The 24,184-nt window shown below is 47.3% G+C and overlaps 2 protein-coding genes across 2 annotated transcripts; both read right to left on the reverse strand.

The window, feature by feature from the left end:
* Positions 1 to 5,977: 5,977 nt before the first annotated feature.
* LOC124674992 lies at positions 5,978 to 8,901 on the reverse strand. Its single transcript, XM_047211048.1, has 4 exons — positions 8,545 to 8,901; positions 6,764 to 6,874; positions 6,512 to 6,592; positions 5,978 to 6,357 (listed from the first exon to the last, which is right to left on the reverse strand). The coding sequence occupies exons 1-4, from the start codon at positions 8,791 to 8,793 to the stop codon at positions 6,283 to 6,285; spliced, it is 516 nt and encodes a 171-aa protein (XP_047067004.1). The 5' UTR covers positions 8,794 to 8,901; the 3' UTR covers positions 5,978 to 6,282.
* A 2,069-nt stretch (positions 8,902 to 10,970) lies between these two features.
* On the reverse strand, positions 10,971 to 13,003 carry LOC124675373 (DNA-binding protein S1FA-like). The gene is made up of 3 exons (XM_047211444.1): positions 12,884 to 13,003; positions 12,719 to 12,789; positions 10,971 to 11,427 (listed from the first exon to the last, which is right to left on the reverse strand). Exons 2-3 carry the CDS (start codon positions 12,743 to 12,745, stop codon positions 11,212 to 11,214), a joined length of 243 nt encoding a protein of 80 aa, XP_047067400.1. The 5' UTR covers positions 12,746 to 12,789; positions 12,884 to 13,003; the 3' UTR covers positions 10,971 to 11,211.
* Positions 13,004 to 24,184: the final 11,181 nt, after the last annotated feature.

Here is a 24,184-nt window from a genome sequence, read left to right on the forward strand (position 1 = left end):
CCACGTTGTTCATGCGTTGCTCGTATCGAAGCGCTTTTGATGGCGAGCAACGTAGTTATCATAGATGTGTTAGGGTTAGCATTGTTCTTCGTTTAAGCATGCTTACGTAGTGCAACCCTTGCATATCTAGCCGCCCTCACACCTATCTCAGGTGTGGGGCGGCACCCGCTTGATCATTATTTAGTAGATCTGATCCGTTACGATTGCTCCTTGTTCTACAAGGATTAGTTTAATATCTACGATAGTTAGGCCTTACAAAGGGGGAGGATCCGGTGGCACGTAGGGTGGCGTTCGCAAGTCCTAAACGAGGATGTTCCGAGGATCAACTTCATGTTGGTTTTTAGGCCTTGTTTAGGATCGGCTTACGAGCACCGTGCGTGGCCGCGAGGCCCAACTGGAGTAGGATGATCCGATTATGCGGTGAAAACCCTAAATCATCGTAGATCTCATTAGCTTTATCTTGATCAAGCGGGACCACCAAGTATTCGTGCACCCCGTACGGATCATGGGTGGATCGGCTCTTTGAGCCGATTCACGGGATAACCTGAGAGCCGATCGAGGCTCGTATTTAATGTTTACATGTATGCCTACGGGGAAACTAAGCGAGGCATCCCCATCACCTTCCGACCGGGTATAGGTCAGGTGGCACGCCCTTGCACTTCGCATCGCCGCGTGTGACCAGAAGAGCATTGCGGGCCGTCGCTCGGAGGGGTCTCAGCCAGCCGCAGCTCTAGGCTCTTCCCGGCTCTACGGTGTTGACAAGGCCGCTGCCCGCCGGTGGGTTTTGGCAGTCAACAGGCGCGCAGATTGGGGTCATCGTCCTCCTTGGGCTTCGGCACAGGCGCGGGTTGGGCCACTGCCGCGGCCTCTTGGCCCGCATCCTGGATGTAGAGCCTGCCGTGGTGGCGGGCAGCCCTCATTGCTGGCGCAATCCGCCGGCTGCTGCCGGCCTCGTCGTCGTTCGCGCTGGGAGCGAAAGATCGCTTCGGGGCCATGGCGATGGATATGAGCGTGCGTGGGAAGTAGAAGTGGGAGTGGAGAAGTGGACTGAACAGGGAGAGTTCCCTTCCAGTCCACATTTAATAAGACGCGCGCATGTCCACCGACAGCTGAGCCCTGGGAGACTATCTGGCGAAGCGTGAGAACGCCGCGTACCATCCGCGACCACGCAAACCTATCCTAGATTTAGGTCAGATTTGGAAAATCTCGGACACCATGCATCTGGATTGCAGGCACGGGATGGCCGGATCGCCGTGTCGGAGATGGCCTTACTCTCTATTGCCCATCTTGCTGTATTGAAGCTGTACTATCTCGGTTGCATGAGATGTCTCCATTCCACGTACTTGTCACTGTATCACCTACTATTAGCAGCACTAGAGATAGCAAGCACAACATTATTGTACTGGACCGCGTACGTGTGTTAATATGACTGCAGTTCGTTTTCGGCCATCATGACTTTGAGCTTTGATCTCTGCCTGCTCCGCGAAGCTAAGGGTATCTTCAGTGCAGCGACCCATCCTGCGTCCATGTGTTTAGATAGGTTAAAACAGAGAAAAACTCGATCTAGCGTGTGGATTCATTTCCAAAACGGATGGCCACGGCGTCCGGGGCGACCCACAACTCGGCCCAAATCTGGACCCCGTTCGCGTGGTCACGGACACCAGGGCTGGCTGATCGCGTCCTTCCCTAGTCCGCATGTCTGCCTCCCAAAACACAGCCCCTTCGCACACATCTTCCCCCGCTCCGCCACCACCCCAGGAGCGGCGATTTGCGACCGTTGTCGACGCCGGCCACCGACGTCGAGACGCCGACAAGCTGTACAGAAGCATAGGATGCGGCCCCGCGCTTTCGCGATGCGCTTTCGCGCTGTGCTTTCGCGGCCTCGTAGCAGCGTCGAAGGACGTCGTCGCCGACGCTGTTGTCCTCTTGCCGCCGCGAGACCTCCCGCCGTCAGCAGCTTCGCCGTTGCCGCTAGAGGTGAGCTCTCGTGCACCGTGCTTCCAGGCCGCAAGTCGCCGGGACGGCCATTGCCTCCATGTCCCTACGTCGGTATTGGATTGCCTCCGCCTGCGAGGTGTTCGATGAAATGGGCGAACTAAAATTTGTCCCATTTCATTTGTAGATCATAGCGGACAGCGACGACGTGTTCTTCTTCAAGAACTTCATCAACACGTCGTCAGACGAGGAGTCCGACAACGACTTCCTCACGGAGGCTGTGATAATCCACGAGTACAATGTCGCGCAGATCCCCGTGTATCGGGGGTCCTTGCCGGGGTGCGCGGCAGCCTTGGATATCAAAAGAGAACGCGACCACGACATGCTCTTCAGCGACTACTTCTACCGCAAGGCATTGTTCACGCCGGTCTTGTTTCACTGTCGTTTTCGGATGTCCAGACCGTTGTTCACCCGGATAATGGATGGCGTCAAGGTCTACGACGACTACTTCGTCGCCAAAGTGGATGCACATGGCAAGGTAGGCCTCTCTTCGTATCAGAAATGCACGACAGCGATTAGGATGCTCGCATATGGTGTTGCCGGTGATTTCGTAGATGAGTACATGCGCATGAGCGAGTCGAACTGCTTGGAAGCGATGTACAGGTTCTGCAAAGCAGTGATCGGTGTGTTCGGAGAACAATATTTGCGGCAACCTAATGTAGAGGACACAGTCCGTCTGTTGTCAATCAACGCTTCAGGGATTTCCTAGGATGCTTGGCAGGTTAGACTGCATGCACTGGGAGTGGAAGAACTGCCCTTTGGTTGGCAGGGGCGTACATCGGCCATTTTGAGGGGTGCACAGTGATTGAAGTTGTTGCTTCACATGACACATGGATTTGGCACTCATTCTTCGGAATGGCCGGCTCGCACAATGGTATCAATATGCTACAGCGCTCTTCGGTGTTTGATAGACTAGCGCACGCTAAGTCCCCTGTTGTGGATTTTAAGATCAATGGCCACCACTACAACGAGGGGTACTACCTTGCTGATGGTATCTATCCACTTTGGGCTATAGTCGTGAAGACAATTCGTCGTCCCAACTCAGAGCAGGAGGCAAGGTTTGCCAAAGAGCAAGAGGCTGCCCAGAAAGATGTCGAGCGGCGTTTGGCATCCTCCAAACTCGTTGGGCTATCGTCAGACACCCTGCTAGAGCATGGAGTGTGCAAACTTTGTGGGAGGTGATGACCGTTTGTGTAATCATGCATATCATAATTGTTGAGGTAGACCGGGATGATTCACTGTTTGATAATGAGTGGGAGGGCCATGGAGAGTTGGTTGCTCCTCAAGGTGGTCCAGCATCATTTTAGGATATCCTCCATGTGCATCACGAAATTCAGGATCAAGCTGTTTTTAACCAGCTCCAAACTGATTTGGTTGAGTACATGTGAACGCATGTTGACAACAATACTGCAAACAACAACAACGAAAAAAAAAAGAAAATCTGGAACAAAACAATGGCTAGACCATGTGTACGTGTGTTAGTATGACTGCAGTTCGTTTTTGGCCATCATGACTTCGAGCTTTGATCTCTGCCTGCTCCGCGAAGCCGGTAGCTAGGCATAATTCCATTGATGCAATGCATCTACAGTACATACGCACCCGACTCCACCCAATGCTAGCTTTTGCTAGTAATTAGTTTGGGTCCAGTACGGCGCGCCGATTATTAGCTCTCTTAGAGTATCTCCAGTCACGTCCTCCAAATCGTTTCTCAAAGCGATTTAGGCGCTCGGATAAAAGAATGTTTCTAGCCGTGTTCTCTAAAGTCGTTTTTTGTCCGACGCGTCCCGATACGGTGTCCGGCGCCCTGCCTATGAATCGCCGGCTCATTCTTCAACAGGCACGCGGTCAGAGATCCCGTTCCTGCCCCACAGGGGACGCACCGAGGACGCCAGATGCACCGAAAAGCGAGGCGGGGAGTAACGGGGAGATGGTGCAGTTCCCGCAGAGCCGCAGCGAAGCGTCTCATCGCGCCTAGCTCTGCGTGCCGGCGTTAATAAGCGCCACCGCTCCCCCGGCTCCCTCCGGCCTATAAAAAAGGGCCGCCTCTTATCATCCCTCTCACACACAGACCCTAGCGTCTCTCTCCCCAATCCTAGCCGCCACCATCTCAAGAGTCGACGCCATGGCTGGTAGAGGCGGAGGCCGAGCTCGCGGCCGTGGTCGTGGTCGTGGCCGCGGCCGCGGCAGAGCTGCAAGCTCGCTGTCGCATGCGACGCCGCCGTCGTCCTCATCGTCGGACAGGCGGGACGAGGAGGGGCCCGTGTTGTTCGAGTTCATCGTCGTCCTCAAGGGCGACCCACCATCTAGAGGCTGCCGGACGACTTCGCCGACTTCATCGCCGACGACGAGCGCCCGGGCTCGCTGCATCTGCGGGAGGATGGCTGCCGCTGCTGCCGGTGGATCTACGACGTGATCTACGACGCGCGCGGCAAGGTGTACCTCCACATCGGCTGGGAGAAGTTCGCGCGCTACCACCGCCTCGAAGCCGGCTTCGTGCTCGTGTTCTCCTACTGTGACGACAGGGACATGAGTGTCAAGGTGTTTGACGAGACGCGTTGCCGCCGGAACTACCACGGCGACAGCGCCGAGGAGAACGGCGACTGAAGAGTGTTGTTTCTTCGCAGCGAAAAAATGCACGAAGGTTTCTGGATGTTCTTCCTTGGAAGAACCAACAGGGGCAACCTCACCAGCTGGATTTTCCAGTTTGAGTGACTGGGTGTGCCCTCGAGTGTTCTTTCTTAGCAGCGAACACACGAAACCTTCGATGCCCAGCCTAGTTAGGTTTTTTTTTGCAATGTTTTATATTTGTGTCAACCATTGTTCAAACTATGTATTAGTTTGTGGAAAACCATGTTCTAAACTATATCTTCATGTAAACCACGTCCCAAATTATGTATTAGTTTGTGGAATATTTCTTCTCTTTATTAAAATAAAAAATGCAAAAAAAAATATTTTAATATTTGGGGGCGGCGTTTGGGGGACAGAACAGGGGAGCAACGTTCTCAAACACGGCACGAACGAAATACATCTCCCAAACGCTCAATTTGGCGCGGGGACGGTTGTGTGATGTCCAATCGTCACAATCAGACCGCATTTCCTTTCTTTGCTTGCTGTTTGTTTGCTGTAATAGTACGCACTGGTACCATCTGCAGTGCAGCCAACGCACAGTCACTGTGCAGTGTACTTAAGTGATTAACATCAATTTTGTAGTGAATCTACAGATGGGTGACATGACATTTGCCTGATGGGGATGCTGCTAAGTACTCACCTAAGCATGCACGTATTAATTGAACAACTTAATGGCGTGATGGCTGGAGCATCAAGTACGTGCTACTTGCGTCAAATTGTTCGTGGTGTTATGGTACAAGCTGGTCCGTACACATTAGTACAGGGGCCGGCATGAATGGAGCCAAAAATATGGCTTCATGGCTTGCAACTTTGCGTGTTCCAATCATCTGGGGCTCATGTGGCATGTCTCATCTTTGATCCATTCCTATCTATCAGCATCATGGTTCCATCTCTCTTAGGTACCAGCCACCTGCAGCTGCCTAGCTAGAAGCAGCACTCTTCATTTCCTGGGGACTAATTAAACATTACATAGATCGAGTCGATACACTTTTCCAGCTGAACATGACGTCCTAACCTCCTGGTTAGCAGGAGACACCTAACAAATTCGATATGAGTGGGGGTGGTTACTAACCATGCCTGGTGGCTCAGAGACAAAACTGAAGACTTGTTTGTAGGAGCTCAAAGGAACAGGGGAGGGAGGCTAGATCTGCAGGATCAATGAGGTTAAGCTGGTGATCCTTGAAATCAGAATCCCTGCAGCAAAATCTAGTTCCCCTTTTTGTGACAGCGCTAGGTAGTATTACTGCCCTTCTAGCAATAACTAGCCACTGCTAATGGAATAATGGATTTCTCACACTCTGTTTAGCTACAGCTAACAACGACGATAACAACGACGACAACGGACGAACACCACTTAACAAATACCACCACAATGGTTGACACACGCCGTCGTATTCATCTTTTTCCAATCAGTCTTGTTCCTTGGTCCCTTTCGTTTAAATACGTCAGTTTTACTTGACACTGACAGTGCAACAATACTCAAAACAGTTAATCAGAAGAAACGGAAAATCAACAAGAATCGCTCACGACATCGAAAGTTACAATAAGCTGACACAGATCACATACATGCATGAACATGAACAAATCCATGGGACGGAGATTGCACAGAGGAATTAAGCTCCCGGCAGGCCAGGGCGATTAACATTAACTGACGTCTGTCTAGTAGAGCGAATCGACTGTCTTATTCAGCTCTTCAAGCTTCTTCATCCTCATCCTCTCGCTTTCGCTCACCAGCTGCGAGAGACAGAGGTTATGTTAGTTAATTAACAAGTTTTTCTTACAAAAAACGTAATATACATGTCTGAAGATTTGCCAAATGAAGAGTCGAGTACAGTGATCCACACCAAATCTTTAACTAAGAGAAATGAGGTGATGATATTCAGTTCACCTCTATTAGCCTGTTGACAAGTAGCGCCTTCTCCTTGCTCTTCTCGTTGTAAGCCTCAAGAATCTCTTTGTATTCTTTCTCCTGTTAATTGTTTTTTAGTTCACGAACAAATCCATATGTCAGCTGGAAATATACAATATACAGTATCACGTAAAAGATTGTTCTAGCATACCTTCTTCAGTGTTAACTATATACTTGTAAAGAAGTCATTATCTTAAGATATATATTCTCAGGAAGCATTTATGCATTCACCTTCTTGACGCAGTTCTTACTAAGAGGCTTGAGCTGGCGGTTAACCGTGTCGATCCGCCTCTGTATAGATTCGACCTCCTTCCGGGTAGGATCCGCCATCCCTTCCAGCTCCTACAAACAAAAGTATTTGATTTATGATGTAACATTTCAGATAAAATAGTTTTGGTAGGATCACACAACTTGTGCAAGAATGCAGTCTCTTAGGAAGTGCTTGGGCCTTGGAGCTCGGCCGAGCTCACTAGGTTCAACTGCAACATCTTGCATTTTCTTGGGCCATGGCTTCACCGTGTGGCACAACGTTGCGTAGCGGTTCTAAAAGCCCGATTAACATTTGGCGTCGCTTCAGGTACTCGAAACGCACCAAGGTGCATGATGCTTAAAGCATTGTTAATCAGGCCTTGCCACTCCAAAATAAGGTTGACTGGACTCCAATGGGCTATTAGGGGGCCTGTCTCACTAGGACCTAGTTGCCAAAAGAGTGTGCACAACAAAAAGGCACCCATTGGCTCAAAAAAAAAAAAAAGCACCCATGATGCTTATATGGGTGAAACAGAACTTGCCACTGTGATGTTTTTTTAATATTGCTTTTATTCTGTGAAATAGCAGAAATAATATTCAAAAAATATCCAAAAATTACTGCACCACCACTTTAGCCGAGCGATATGCAGTAATAGCTCCAGTCTAGATCGATAAGAGGGTTTGACCTGCTCGAGGGCGAAGTGGTAGCCTCTAGTCGCTTGAGGCCAACACACTAGCAATTAATAGCTTGAGGCCAGTACAGTTAGTTTCTACAAGCTTTATCTAGTTTTCCCATTTGATCATTTGGATTTTTTTACCTTTCTGGTTATTCTTATACACCGGATCATAAAGTAGTGACAACTAACAATATTGCAAGCATGAAACATGGTCATGGCCTAACTTGTGGTTCAGAATTATGATTCTCAGCTGTAACGAAACAAACGAATTCTTTTGCAGTGAGCTGGACTAACTGATTGTACTTGCGTAGTATACGTGTACTCTCTGATTCATAGGATATGAAAATCAGCAAAGTAGGAAACCCACAAGATAAAATGGTAACAACCCATTTGATTTGTACGATAATAAAAACCAGAGAAAAAGCTAAAAAAAAAATAGATTGCAAAGTCATGCCCACCTATATCCTACTGATTATTTTGATTCCATAAGGAAAAAAACAAAAGATCCTGAAGAAGAGCTACGAGTGAATGTTAGATTTCCTATGAAATTCAATACAAGGCATTTTGTAGAAAAAATTCTATAGAATTCAATCCTACACATCAAACATCCACCATAGAAAAGAAATCCTAAAGGATCTGTATCCTTCAAGATACCTATGCATATCCTTTGAACCAAAGAGGCCCAACACCACAGGGAAAAATGCCGTAATTCTCGACATATACCGATTAAGTCTATGACATAGGTGTCGAAACGAATAAATTTTTCAAGAAGTCTAACCTCTTTACAAATCCTACAAAATGATGGTACGAGAATGCAATCTATAATTTTTTCGGGGAACTAATTTGTTTTGACCAGATAGACTTTATAAGAAAATCTTCCATGGGCCGGGTTGGAATCCGACTGTCTTTTCGAACCAACTGTACTAACGACATTCGGTCCTTTGGGTGAAACGGCAGCATAGTTCTGTACGGGACTACCGGTAACAGCAGACAGTGGTTGGGTAAGGTTGACATGCTTGCTAGTTGCTATTGCTACACGTCTGTAGCCAGGAAGAGTAGCCTGGTACCCGAATCACGTATACGTACCTGTCTTATGAATGCGAGGCGTTTGGATTCCTCCTCGACGCGGCCGAGCTGCGCGAAGACCTTCTCCCTGACCTCCATCTTCTTCCTCTCGATCTGCTCCTCCTTGGCCTTGAACACCGACAGCGCCGACCTGGACGACCCTTCCCCTTCCCCCGCTCCCTCCTCGGAGGAGGAGAGAGACGACGGGTGCTTCACCCGCAGCACCATCTGCATCGGCTGCTGATCACCGCCCGCCACATCGCCCTGCATCCTCGCACGCTCGTACGTGATCGATCGATCGAGGAGATGTTCACTCTCTTGCAGGACGACGTACGGCCCTCTCTGGCTAGCTAGTTCGTTTGCTTATTCTCTCCTCCTCTCTTCCCCGGCACCCGGCCACTTATATCACCAACCGGCTGCTAGCCACAAGCTCCCTGTCGCTTTTAGCCTTGGCATGCCGAGTCTCTAAGCAACGTGCAACATGGCCGCATACGAATGCGATCGATCAGTGTATAAAAGGGAGAGGGGAGGGTGAAACGGCTGCGTCGCACAGGGGGTAAAGCTAGCCAAAGGGGATATAATGATCTAAAGCCAGGCCCAGGCATCATTCCATCTCATCTGGCCTTTGCATAAAAGAAAAATCTGGCCATTGCATTGCATCGCATGCATGTGGGGGCGATCGATGGAGAGCGAGCGGCCGGCGTACGTGCGAGCGCCGAACCTCCAACGATCGCTTCTGTCAGAAACCATCTCGGCTGGACGTACTGTATTGTCGCCGTATTGTTATCTGCACTTGTGCAGTTGGCGTTAGGTGAGCTAGCTAGCCCTCTGTCTGTCGTGGCCTGGGGTCGAGTGCAAGTAACTCTTCCTCTCTTTCTCTGGCGCTTGAGCTCGATCGAATTCGGGACCGGAGCAGTGCAGTGCGGGGGAAGTGATTCTGGTGAGCCGACGCATCCATGCATGTCGCCTAGCTTGTGTATGTTTTAGGTACCATACCACTTGGGCCGTTGGGCATAGCTTCCTTTTGAGCGTCTACTGGCTAGCTAAAAGGCCTAAAGCTAGGAAGCGTTGCGGCAGCTGAGAATTAGATAGGAAGGCGAGGGGGACAAGCCGTCTGCAACGCGAGGCTTGGAAGATACACAAATACTACTGTGGTGTGCCGTGTGCCCGTGTGGTGTGGGTTGTCGTCTGTCAGTCGTCACTGCACTGGAGATGCCTTTGGACTGGGCGTCGGTTTTCGTAGTTGAGTTGGTGCAACTGATCGATCGATGGGTGTGAGAGGAAGGGAGAGATGGCCACTCTCAACTTAATATGCTAGTCAGATAATAAGATTCATTGGAAAATTCATCATCTTAATCCACAAAGCTAACCAGCCAGTCAAGGGGGGGGGGATGGAAGCTATGGAGTTCACATCATTGCCTTTGGCCATCCACAAAGTTAGATACACAGTGAGAAAGCAGCTTGAGATAAGAATTGTGGGAAACCTGAAAATTCATCATCTTAATCCACAAAGTTAACCAGCCAGTCAAGGGGGGGTGGAAGCTATGGAGTTCACATCATTGCCTTTGGCCATCCACAAAGTTAGATACATAGGGTGTGTTTGGTTGGACTGTAGATTTTATAAAAGCTGTTGGGACAACAGCAGCTGTGAGATAAGAATTGTGGAAACCTGAAAATTCGTTTGGTTGGAGTAGCCGTGAAACTCTGGATTTTGTGGAAGTTGTGTCCCCAGGCACTCGGGAGAATGTTTATATTCGTATTGACAGCCAAGTATCGATTTGTGCAGTAACATTAAAATGACTTCATTTCAAAGGAGATAATCATTTTTATAATTCTTTAACCACCTTATTTTCTTGGATCAACCTCAACAAATTTGAGTAGAACTCTACCACACGAACAGAACAGCCAGGTAACATTTAGCTTGTTCGTAGTGTAAGTTGGTTGGGAAAGCTGAATTGAAGAGACTTTTAGAGCAAGTTAACTTTTTGGTATCTCCACGTAATCTAGAGTCATTCACAAAAAAAGAAAAATCTTGAGTGGATAATGGTAAACACATCAACTTGGGTTGTAGACTCGGCAAACGCATCAACTTGGGTTGTAAATCTCATTCAGAGTTTTGATATGACCTGGAGTTTATATAGTTTGCAACGACTCAAGAGGCTACAATGGGGATACATTCTTCCGGCATTTCCATGGTAGTCCCATTTGAATCCAAGACAAACAAATCACTCCCTAAATAAAATCAGAAGCCTGGGAAATGGACACACTGAAGAAAATAACATTGATGAAAACAGTCTAACCATTTTCGCTCTTTTTTATAATTTTGAACTGGCCTTGTGAAGATATATTTTGGCAGCATGAAATTTGAAGAGTTATAGACAGAAGGATGACTACAACAAGACAGAATGCAAAACACTACACAAGTTTCACAAGATAGGCACAAACAATCACCAGCAAAGTTCTTTCTTAATTAAAGACAAAAACTATAAACCGGCAACAGCAGAGCAGCTCAATTTACGCTAAAGTTTATCAGTTCGCGAAATAAGTTGTCCAAGACCAATGTACCACTTAACACAAAGCTTCTACATAAACAGACACTGAACACTGCAGCTCCAGCTGGTATATTTTTATCAGGTAAAAAAGGAGCCCAGGATAAGAGTAATTAACATGAGGGACTGATTGATCTCTTCACTCTCCTGGTGCAGAAACACCCTGCTTCAGCTTTTCCCTCTTGAGCTTCTTCTTGGAGACTGGCTTCTTTTTCTTTGGAGGGATCGTCCTCTGCGCATACAGGTAGAGCGCATAGTTCCCAACAAAGAAAAGCAGCAGGAAGCTCACAACCACAAGCAGGACTATCATTGCAGGGTTCAGGCCCTTGCTAGCCTCTTCCACAATTACATTGTTCTGAAGACAAGGAGACAACCAATCAGAAGCTATACTGGAAAAACAGCAAATTTAAGTTCATGGAGCTTGCAGAAGGTTAACAAAAACAAGACACAAACTTAACAGTTTGGTATGTTCAAAGTTCCATAAACAATGCTAATTGGTAGCTTATCATTATCAATGATCGCTTCCAATATATAACAATTCGCTTCCACTACTAAGATCATTGTCTGCAGTTGCACAATTTGACAACAGCACAAAGAAATCTTAATTTGAACAAATTAATAAGGCTGTCATTTTTATATTTGCATGTTGCTACACTCTCAACTGCACTGTCCAGGAATACAAGTAGCCCTGGCTGAAGTGAAGTGAAATAGGATGGGTGAAGCTAAGTGGTCAACTTATAGTAACCAATTTAAGGTTAGGAGAACAATAAAATCTTCCTTTTCAAAAAATAATTTATGTGAGATATGCAAGGTTAGCTGGCACAAAGATGCACAGGAATATCCAGAACATCTAGCAGCGTCTGAAACTACATATTGATTTAAAACAGCAAAACAATGCGCGTCACCGGCCAATTTTAATGGATTCAACAATGAGCTTCCGGTGTGGAATTTCAATTTAGGCAATAACTACACGGCCATATGTATATCATTTTTTCGAATTTTCATATGTATATCATTGAAAGAGCTGCAGACAAGTGTCGTAAATTTGCTAAACCAACAATAGACATAATCACATTTAACAAACCTCAGGTATTAACATAAGACGGCTAGGGGTAGGCCACAGGTTCAACCAAATGAACAGAAAATTGATCGAATATACAAACTACGTAAGTACATAGAGCTGTCAACAATCACCACATTTGGCGAGTAAAAAACCAAAGCTATTTGAGAACAATTCAGCATTTTGCAATCACTCTTTATGGTATGTATAAAATCCATGATATGCTGTTAAAATTACAACTACCGAGATGACTTAAGACATGTTAACGATGGAACTGTGGCACTAGTTCTGCAGATCTAACTATCTGTCCACACAAAATACGCAAGATGGGCAAATGTCCATGACGACGTCGGTGACGCAGGCAAAGGCCGTGGCCACCGGCCCACCGCGCGCTGCAACTCGGTTGGCAAGGCACGGTGACTTGATAACCCGCTGGAGTTGGCGAGGCAAATGCCAGATCTGGGCGCTTTGGGGTCAACGCAGATCTGAACACTACCTACACCGCTTCCCAACATCTAAGTTACACAGAAGAGCGACCTTGAAACAAACTCATCGAAGAAGAAAGAGCTCGCGGAAAAATCCTTACCGCCGACTCCGCGAACTTCTCCGCCATGGCGGCCACGCGAGATCTGGACCAGGCACCACCCTCCGCACCTTCTGAATCAAAAGACTGGGTGGATTAGGCCGCGGGGGAGAGCAGAAGATAAGCACGAGAGCTGGGACGAATCGTAGGATCTGAAAAAAAACTCACCTTTGCGCTCAGCGCAGCTGGGAATTCTTCTTCTGCGGCGTTCTTACGATCTCGCCCCTTTTGTTTGCCCGTATTGACGCCTTCCTCGCGTGGTTTCTGTGGGCCGTTTTGTTTGGAAGTTTCTACGCCACGTCATCTATCCTCCTCTTTTTATCCTGTTTGGGCCGTGTGACATGATCGTGCTGTTCTAGAGACACGTCAGGTTTGTTGCGAGTGTGCCCACTTCGCGTGGGTGTATGATGCTGCTCATTGTTCAGATCGGATTTGTTTTCAGCATGTCATGCTTGTTTCACTCGTCAAGTACGTGTTGGGTGAGCTCGTGGGTGAGTGATGTGCATCTATCTTGTGAAAGAAACAAATATGATTAGGGTGAGATGAACAACATCGCGTAGCAAACAGTCACGAACCCATATCATCAAAAGGATGAGATACATGACACTTTTTGGTTCTAATAGGATGTTAACTTTCTGTTACATTGTGTCCTTATTGTTTTCCATTCTCTGTTTTAAGAGTTTTTGGTACAACTCCACTAAGTTTGATGGTTTAAAGATTATGTCTATGAATGTTTCTATTACGGTGGTTTTATTTCGTCAACAATGCAACCGTAAAGATTAAGAATTTACCTTATCTTGATTACTTGTTTGGATATACATCGCATGGCTTTTGAAACTGATTTTGTTTAGGTCACCTAACCACCGAGAAAGATGGAGGAAGGGTTCATGGTTGATATAATGTGACTTGTTGATCACGGTGGACAAATTATTGTACTTTTAACACATACTGGTACAAATGAACTTCCAAAGGACGATATATGCTTGTACTAATTGTGAAATTTCACGAAGTGAACATTCAGAGTTCAACTTCTAAAAGATTAAGGCTCAAATAAGTACACAGACAAGATAAATTTACGTGGAGACGAGAAATCATAGGTTTAGAAGCATGCAAAACATTTCTACACAGCATAATGGCACAAACATGAATAATAAGATTTGGATTACGAGACATGCAGAAAAGCATTTTTTGTTCACCAAGTAGGGATATCCATCGATATTGAACTCATCCTTTGAGGAAAAATGTGGGCACAAAGAAAGTCGTTATAATAAAGCTAGTTGCAAGTCAACATATTAACTCAAATCCTAACCTTTTTCAAGACTAGTGAATGACCTAAAGGATGGTGGGCTCCACGACCACTTGCAAGTCTTCAAAAACAATTGCGCGGTCACCTCTCACATAGGTCACGAGCTTTACACCATCAAATAGTGTAGAAGTTGTGTCCTCCAAAGGTGATAAACACTCAACTTGTGTCGAATACAATCGCAACAATGCATGGATGCAACCGATTGAATCACCGAGTGCAGCAGATTAATGATTGGCATAAATTTGCACACAATTGACGTGAACTTTCACAACTGTTATTCTTCTAGGTACTCATTACCATTGCTTGACTTCATCATCGTATGATGACTACTTTAATCTTCTTTTTATGATTACTCTTATATGGAACATCGTCCAAAGCTCATTGGAACATGCAATGCACCTAGATGGCAATCAACAATATATATTTCTTTGTTAGGCATGATTGACATCACTCACCGACCCATTTTATCACTTTCTCTTCATACTTGGAGGTATCTTGAAGACAACTTCAAGTCTTTGACTATTCATAACCACTTGATATGTCATGAGCTTTAAGCAACCATGCATGCCACTTGTTTTGAGCTTGCCCTTTCTCAGCTTTACAAGCAATCAACACTTGATATCATTAACACTTGAGACTTGAGAGATCATCATCATCTTGATACCTATCTCACTAAATGGAACCAAATCCATATGCACACTCTCTTCATACATAGGAAAATGATTAATCCATAAAATACAATCAACTAGTAACAAACACACTTGATCATATGATCACAAGTGTGACATCCTTCAAGCTCAACGGATGACATCATATTCAACCATCATCGACTCTTGATCCTCATATACGTTCACACCTTGAACCATTTCTTCAATTGTTCATCTCCACGAGATGGACTTTTCACTTAAGTTTTTCACAAAAACACGCAAATTAAACATTGTGCTTTATGCATTGATAAAAATAAAACACTTACAAGCCTAAGACTAGGCCGATACAACCGAAACTCAAGACACATACCAACAACAGCCACCACCAAACAACCCTAGACTAGATAGTAGATACCATCCACACACACGTGCACAAGTCACAAATACCTACCAAAAAACCCGCCCCAAGAAGCGAGAAACCAACACTACATAGAGAGAAAAATTGGGCCGCTTCGGCTTTGGGAATGCCAGCAAGTCAATGGCGCTGCGAGTCGCTGGCCTTGCGCACAACCGTAGAGGCCTCGATACCGCCAGCCACCATCTTGGGGATAAGGACGGAGTGAGATTTGTAGATGAGGCAAATTTTGGAGGAGAGAGAGTGGAAGTCCGTGAGCGAATCTAGGATGCTATGCTTAACAAGGTCCCAGTTCCGCTTGAAAAAACCATGGCTGTTGCCATCCAAGCCCGGGCTAGGGTTGTCATTCACGGAGAAAAGAACATCCCTAATTTCCTTAGGGGTGAAAGGGCAGATCAGAGTGGCGGCCTGGGCCGAGTCAAGGGAGGTAGACTCAAGAAGGGAAGCGAGATTGAGATTATCAGTGGCGGGGAGAGGGTTTTCAAAAGAATTTTGAAGAAGTCATGCAGAATGGAGGCCTTGGCGCGATGGGAGAAAACCGGGTTTCCAACATCAGCATCCAAGTTTTTAATATGATTTTTCTAAAAATGCCCCAAAGCGCAGAGGTGGAAGTAGAGGGAGTTTTCATGACCAAGTGTGCTAGTAAAGTATATTCAAAATCGGGACTTTTAGTTATATATCTGGAAGTAACCACAATGTCGGTCATACATAAGGAGTTTCTCAATTTATATTTCGAATGTAATATTCCATTGGTCGTCATATACCAAAGTATCTGAGTAAGAGGACGAGGGGGAAGGTTGAAGCTAGTATTTCACCCATTTGAACAAACTGCATAGATTGTGGGATCCCCTAGAGAATTGTGAAACCCCTAACATAAGAATAGTGAAAGAAACCCGGAAATTCAATTCAGCTCTTAGGTGCATATACTCCATCCACCTAACAGACATATTTCTAAATATCAAAAAATTCCAAGAAAAAAATTCTTATGTACATCTCGACAATCTATTGCATTTGTCCAGTTTCGCTAAAAAATGATATTATTTATGGTCGACGTAAAAAGATAAAATATGTGTTACAAAAAGGCTTATTTTTAGCACTATTTTTTTTTCTTTTTTACACAGACCAAACAACAAGTTGATTTTCCATGGAAAGACTTTTTGCACACATAGCATGTGAAGATATACACGTGAATTTTTCATTTGAAATATTTTGACATTCAAAATTTATCAAAGATGCATTTCAAAATAAATTGAGGATATGCACCCAAGAGATAAAACTTCAGGAACTCGCCTTTTCAATCCCATGTGGATCAGTCAATAGTCAATGTGCAGAGCATGGTGACATTCATTTATCAGCTACTGAAGAATCATGAAAAGTTTCGATGGGTAAAAGCCACTCCAAATGTGGATCAGTCAGTAGTTAATGTGCAGATCATTGTGACATGCATTCATTTCTCAGCCACTGAAGAATCATGAAAAGTTTCTATGGGTAAAAGCCACACCAAATGTATGCATTATACGGGAGATTGCATTAGCATTAGCATTACCACCACAGAATAACTAAGACTGCATTATACGGGAGATTGGATGCTTTATTCACAGGCGAGACCCTTGTTTGTTGTAGAAGTACTTATATTGGCTATCTAACTAATTTAGTACATCAATCAAATGGTATATGGGATTATAAACTTGCTGCCTAAAATGGTAGATGCAAATAATATTCAACAATTCAGACCTATTTGCTTGCTTAGGTGCATCTATAAGTTGATAACCAAAACTTTGACTCTTAGATTGGAACCTTATGCTGCTAAGTTGATTTGTGTTCAACAAAATGCTTTTATCAAAAATAGGAATATCATGAAATTATGCATCATGTGCATGTGAAGAAGCAAGTTGGCATTATTTGAAAACTTGACTTTGAGAAAGCGTACGACAAAATAAATTGGGATTTCCTTTTGAATTGTTTTCGGGTGAGAGGTTTAAATCCCGTATTTTGTTCTTGGATTCATCAGATCCTATATAATGGGACGGTTAGTGTTAAAATAAATGAAGAGATTGGACCCTATTTTCAAAGTGCCAAAGGGGTTTGGTAAGGTGATCCCCTGTCGCCTTTTATGTTCAATATGGGGAGTGAGGTGCTTACAAAGATGGTGTTACAAGCACCGAGAAGTGGCTTATTTACTGGGCTTGCTCCTGACCTGGTTGATAATGGAGTGGCCATACTGTCCTATGTATAACTCATGACCCTGAGAAAGCTGTGAATGTGAAGTTGTTGCTTTACATGTTTGAGTTGATGTCCGGGCTAAAAATCAATTTCTTAAATAGTGAGTGTTGCGGTCAGAAACCCACCGGCGAGCAGCGACGGGCAACACAGTAGAGCCGGGAGGCTCCCAGGACTGCGGCTGGCCCTGGTCCCTCGAGCGACGGCCCGCAAAGACTCGGCACGCACGTCCGATGCTGGTGCAAGGGCGTGCCACCTGACCTATACCCGGTCGGGAAGGTGATGGATTTGCTTCGCTTAGTTTCCCGCATGGCATACACGTAAACATTAAATACGAGCCTCGATCGGCTCTCAGAGTTGTCCCGTGAATCGGCTCAAGGAGCCGATCCACCCATGAATCGTATGAGGTATACGATCATATGGTGGTCCTGCTTGATCAATATAAAGCTAAAACGACCTACGACGATTTAGGGTTTTCACCACATAATCGGAACATCCTACACGTGATTGAGCCTGGCAGCCACGCACGGTGATAATAAACTGACCCTAGACAAGGCCTAAAAACCAACATGAAGTTGATCCCCGGAACATCTTATCTAGGGCTAGCAAACTACACCCTACGTGCCACTGGATCCTTCAACCCGTTTGCAAGGCCTAACTATGCGAGATATTAAACTAATCCTTGAAGAACAAGGAGCAATCATAACGGATCGGATCTACTAAATAATGATCAAGCGAGGTGCCGCCCTTACACCTAAGATAGGTGTAAGGGCGGCTAGACGTCTAAGGGTTGCATGGCGAAAGCATGTGATACGACGAAACAATGCTAACCCTAACACATCTATGATAACTACGTTGCTCGCCATCAACAAGGCTTCGAAGCACGAGCAACGCATGAACAACGAATAAACGTCTACCGCCTAGATCGCAAGATGCGATCTAGGCAGCATGATGCTTACCCGGAAGAAACCCTCGAAACAAGGGGTTGGCGATGCGCCTAGATTGGTTTGTGATGAACGTGATTGTTGTCTTTCTCAATAACCCTAGATACATATTTATAGTCCGTAGACTTTCTAACGTGGGAATAATCCCAACCGTGCACGAGCCAAATTCTATCTAACCGACACGTATCCTACTATATTTACAGATACACGGGCAAACTAGCCCAAACTTTGTATACAAGGCCGATTCATGTATTTCTTCCGCGTATATTCTTCAAGCCCATCTTAATCGCGGCCCACCTCTGATCCGGTCAAATTCTGGTGATAACACATGCTCCCCTGGTTTTGGAAATGACAATTCCAAAATCACTCTGTTTTTTCTTCGTCGGGTCACGTCGTGGCAGAACAGAACCGCCGCAGTATCCTTCATCATGATGCCTGGCCTTCTCAACTTCTCTACGCGATTTGACAATTCTCTGGCACCACTTCCTCGGAAACTACTGTAACATTAACTCTCCCCGCATCCCATTATTTAACCGCATCGAGCAGCTTTGCCCCTTCATCCTCTTGCTCCGTACTAGCCATCGGCAAAAAAACCCCTTCCTCTCGTAGCCATGTCTTCTTCCTCCTCCTCCTCCTCTCGCCTCCTCAAACCTCTCCTACGTATCGTCTCCCTTCCGTGAGCCGACGCCAGAGTGGGGCTCGTTGGCGGCGCACGACATCCTCGCCCCAACGACGTGGGACAAGGAGGACCACGATTCCTCCGTCTGGTCCGAGGATGACAAGTCCTTGACCGACGGAGAGGACGACCTCCAATTCCTCATCGATGGGGAGGAAGAGGCGGAGAGCGAGGACGACCGCTTCTCCTGGGACGACTTCACCTCCTCCGGGGAAGAGGAGGAGGAAGACGACGACGACGACTCCCTCGAGGGTTACCCGCCGGCAAAGCGCCTCCGCGCCTGGTGGGATGACGACGACAGCGATGATGACGAGGAGGACGAGGCTCCTGTAGAGGGCTACGGGAGCAGGTGACGAGGAGCCCGCGCACAGCCACCGCACCGGCGGCAGTGACGACGACGACGAAGGCAAAGAACGGCCCTTAGATTAGGGACTACTAGCATAGGACTAGTAGTAGTAATCGGCTTTTGTTCTTTCTTCCTTGAGCCATCGGCTCTTCTCTGTAAAAGCACCTTTATTAATGAAGAAAACATCTCTAAGCCGATTCTGTCCTTTCACCAGTTTGCCGATTGTCAAAGTAAGTCAACACGCCAAGAGCCGATGGCAGCGCATCGGTCCTTGACATAAAACGCGAGCCAGGCCAGCTCTGTTGCCTACTCAAACGGTAACCTCAGATCTCAATCGCGCAGGCTCGCACCCGCAATGCACCCAATGGCGGAATCCTCAACCGCTCTCGCCGTCCGAACACAAACATCTGAATTAATGCTTCGTTCCATCATTAACTTCTAGGTATCAGACATTCTACTGCCACATCCTTCTCTTCCAAATCTCTCTGTCTTGACCCTCGTTCTACCGAGAGTCCTGCCCATCTGATTTCATACGAGGCAAGTAGGATTCCCTTCGTGAACCAAAACCTAGATCTGGCTTCTTGGGCCGACTGCTTACGAGCCTGGCCTAATCCTCCTGAAGATTGGGTTCTCATGGTACAATAGATTCTTCAAAACCCACCACGCCATCTGGGAAACCGCAGGAATAGCCGATGCTTTGGCCTTATCACTGTCTCCCCTTGAGAAACCTGAAAACCTTCTGAAAACCATCGGCTATTTTTGGTCTGTTGCTTTGAATTGCTTCATGTTTGATCACTGATTTCGAGACTTGGTGATCAATGTGGGAGACTTACGCCCTCAGGAGAGCTCTGGGACCATTGCTGAAACAGCTTGATGTTGATTATGACATCCCCCGCAGAGCAGGTACCACTACTCACAATTTATTTTTGAAGTGGTTTGCGCTCGATCTCCCTTTATACCCTTGCTCTATCTTCTTGCAGAGAACAGGACGGTCCAGACCTCGTAGATGATGACGGCTCCCCTTCCGGATTCCTCCCAACAGCCTCCGGTGGTCCTTTTCTCGCAACACTCATCACCTTTGCGTAAGGTTGTGATGCGGAGCCACCCGATGACACCCAAATCAGCTTCCGAAAGCAGCAATGTCTACTAGGTCAGCCGCCCCCGAGCCCTCGGTCAAAGCGAGAACAAGGGCGAGGAAAGTAGCCGCCAAGAAGACTCGAAGCGCCAAAGCCCTACTCCATCTCAAGAAGGCTCGCACGTAAGCTTCACCCATGCTTTGACCGATTTCATCCATCCTCCTAGACTTCTGCAGCATACTTGTATTTCTTCTACAGACCCCCCCTGAAGGAAACTCTAGTGAAGACACACGATCCGACTTGAAGGGACTCGAGCTCGGGCAATTCTGAAACAACCACCACGCAGAGCCAGCCAGACTTGCCACCGTCGGCTTCCAAGGAAGGTCAGCCCCTGAACATGCCGTTTCCCAAACTCTCATCAAAGCGGGGCAGGGCAGCCTACGCACAGAGAGCCGATGTATCGAGAGAGCTCGCAAGGCACCGCAAGCCTTTCCATTAAATCAGGAGATATCAAATGTAACTCCGTCCTCTCCTCAGCTCATTTTGCATGTTGACCCCTTGTCGTTCTCATCGGCTAACCTCTCCCTTTGCAGACTGATGACACCTCTAGTCGAGAAGGTACCCATGCCATCCGCCACTCTGGCCCTAGCAACTTCTACGAGTGTAGTTGAGAAGGTGGCCAACTTGGCCAACCCAACAACAGAAACACCAGCGCCGATCACCTCTTTTTCCGTTGAAAGCCGATATTGCAGACAAAATGCCGACGGCTTAATGAGCAAAAGGCTGCCTTGTTCGCCAAAACTGACACATCCGACAAAGACTCGCCGAACTGGCGATCTTGCACAAAGGGTTGGAGGTCCTCGCAGAGAAAGCTCGGGCACCAAAACAGTTCATTGAAGCTAAGGAAGCTCTCATCGTTCGCTCCCTCGAGGAAGCAGAAGGCCTCAAAGCCGAACTGAAGACCGACTTGGCCGAAATCCGTGCTTTAAACACGCGACTGGTAGATCCCGTAATTTGTACTAGAGTCGATGGCTGTGCACCGGCTTTACTTGTATGCTGTTGTCTTCGCATATTTTCTCAAGTCGATGTCTGTGCATCGGCTGTGACTTGTGTGTACATTTTTTTTATTGACCGATTTTTCTATCGGCCCCCAATGTTTCACTGCACATGTATCGCACATGTTCATCTGATTAGGTGCCCCCCCGAGCCGAATCTGTCAGGTAACTGCAGATATCGGCTCTGTAGTTAGCCAAGGCACTGTACTTGAACATCGACTCCGTAAGGACCAATGTTGACTTCTTCCAGCTCATCAGCCGACGTAAACCTGTATCCCCGCTTTCCGCCGCCAGCTAGATCGACGTTGAACACGGGCAGAACGTATGGTGAGGATAATTTTGGCCGATTGCTGGAATCGGCCTCCATGTTGATTGAATTGCTCAATGAATGTTTACATCTTGGTCTTGCTTCAGTATAACTACGTGACATGCTTGAGACGAGATTACCCCTTTTTATTTTTTGGGGCCGATCACAAGGATCGGCCTTGCCACGTACGTCCATAGATTTTGCTCTTGTTACACGGTCAGGCCGGTGGATAAGACCAGCCTCACTCCGTCCTTCGTCACGTCGATGCGCTCGCAGTCGTCCAAAGTGATGCCTGGAGAGTGGCTCTTGGCCCGTCGTCTCCCAAACGTTCATGCCGCCCGTTGAAATCTCGGCCGAGTCATCTCGCTTGGACGACCTCTACTTCATCTCCATCCCACTCGTATTAAACATTGGTGCATCGTGGATGGAATGCAACAGCTTGGCGTGGATCCAATCTCTCCCTAGCAGACAACATAGGTGCTCTTGCTATCGACAATAAAGAACATCGTAGGGATGGTTTTTCTTCCTACTGGTCGGATCCACGTTCGTAACACCTTGTGCTTCGTATGCTTGGCCGTTGAAATCGCTCGGTGTAACGTTGGTCTTGATCGATCCGAGCTAGAGCGTCCCAACCGACGTAGCATGGAGTATGGCATAATGTTGATCGCCGCTCCGGTGTCCACCAGCATCTTGTTGACGAGTTGCCCATTGATATAACCTCGCAAGTACAGTGGCCTTCAGTGTCCGTAGCTCCTTTCTCGTGGCTTCTCAAAGATAACCGGCCGTGGGCCGCAATCAAGTTGTGCCACAGGTGCTTCGTCTAATCCTCGGAGCACTAAACTCCGCCGGAAGGATGAACACCATGTTTGTGCCAGCCCGATGTCTCATCATCGGCTTTCTTTTGTCTCGGGGCGCCACTCTTTCTTTTGTGGCCGACCTTCTTCGTCCGCAGTTCGCTGAATTTTCGCGGCCGGATCCGGCCGCGCCTTCCTCAACGTGTGCAGGTATAACCTTTCGGCTTCCTCCAAACCACGTAGTCGCCGAACCCTACGCTTTTGGGAACGGCCGAGTCCATCGTGGCACCACCTTGGCCGGTGGTACTTATCTTCTTCTCCTTCATCATCGTCTTCTAACTCCTCGAGATCTTCCACCCAAGAGGACTCAGCCGTGCTTGTTCCGAGGCAGGAGAGGCCCTAGACGTTTGAACACGGACACGTCACTCGCATCCTTCTTCTTCTCGTCTACATTCGCGCGCTTGCCGATTGTAGGCAATCGGTTCATTCCTCGAATCCCAGCAAGTAGTCCGAAGAAGGGACAGTCCCAGTGCCTATCCACGTCGTCTTGCTCTCTTGACTTTTCCCCGGCGTGGCGCTCATATCTCTCCTCGTCGCGATCATGCCGACGATGTCTCCCCGGCGTCCCCGCTAGCCGACGATCTCTTTCGTCATCGTTGTCGTATCGTCGGCGTTGGTCGTATTGACTCACGTATTTGTTGAGGAGGTGATCAGAGAGAGGTCGCTGATATCTCACATTCTTCACTTCTCCCTCCGTGATGTAGCGCTTGCCATCGTGCCGGAGCCGATCGCGTGGAACGGCTTCCTCTTTGTCCTTGTTATGAGAGCAGCCGCCCTCATCTCTCGTCCTTACCGCAGTGGTGCCCATGTCCTACCATGTTGATGCCGAACGAGAAACCTGGCTGGTACCTCCCGGGGTAAGTGCACTCCACCATGTTAACGGCGGGGAAGGGGTGTGTGTCGACTTTCATGGCGTACTGGCTGAAAATTAGACGCCCTTGTTCTATCGCCATTTGGATCTGCTGACGCCACACCCTGCAGTCGTTGGTGGTATGGGTGAACGTGTTATGCCACTTGCAGTATGACTTTCCGTTCAGCTCCTGCGCCGTGGGGATTTTGTGGCCTTCGGGTACCTTTAGTTGCTTCTCCTTAAGTAAGAGGTCGAAAATTTGCTCAGCCTTGGTCACGTCGAAGTCAAACCCTCTTGGAGGACCTTGTGGCTTAAACCATTTGCAGGACACGGGGCTTGCCCCCCGAGTCCATTCAGCCACTGCTACCTCTTGATCTCCCGCAGAGCCTTCATCCTCATCTGCCTCAACTAGGACCACCGCACGCTTGAATTTATCCTGGTACACCTCTGGGTGGCGCTGTTCATATAACGACAGCTTCTGCACCATATGCGCCAGTGAAGGGTAGTCTGCTTGGGAGGCCACATCCTTGATCGGTGATGCGAGACCCATGTAGGATAACGTTGCATAGAAAACAAAAATTTTCCTACCGCGAACACGCAATCCAAGCCAAGATGCAATCTAGAAGACGGTAGCAACGAGGGGGTATCGAGTCTCACCCTTGAAGAGATTCCAAAGCCTACAAGATGAGGCTCTTGTTGCTGCGGTAGACGTTCACTTGCCGCTTGCAAAAGCGCGTAGAAGATCTTGATCACGATCGGCTCCGGCGCCACGA

Source organism: Lolium rigidum, chromosome 7 (assembly GCF_022539505.1).
Source record: "Lolium rigidum isolate FL_2022 chromosome 7, APGP_CSIRO_Lrig_0.1, whole genome shotgun sequence".
NCBI lineage: Eukaryota > Viridiplantae > Streptophyta > Magnoliopsida > Poales > Poaceae > Lolium > Lolium rigidum.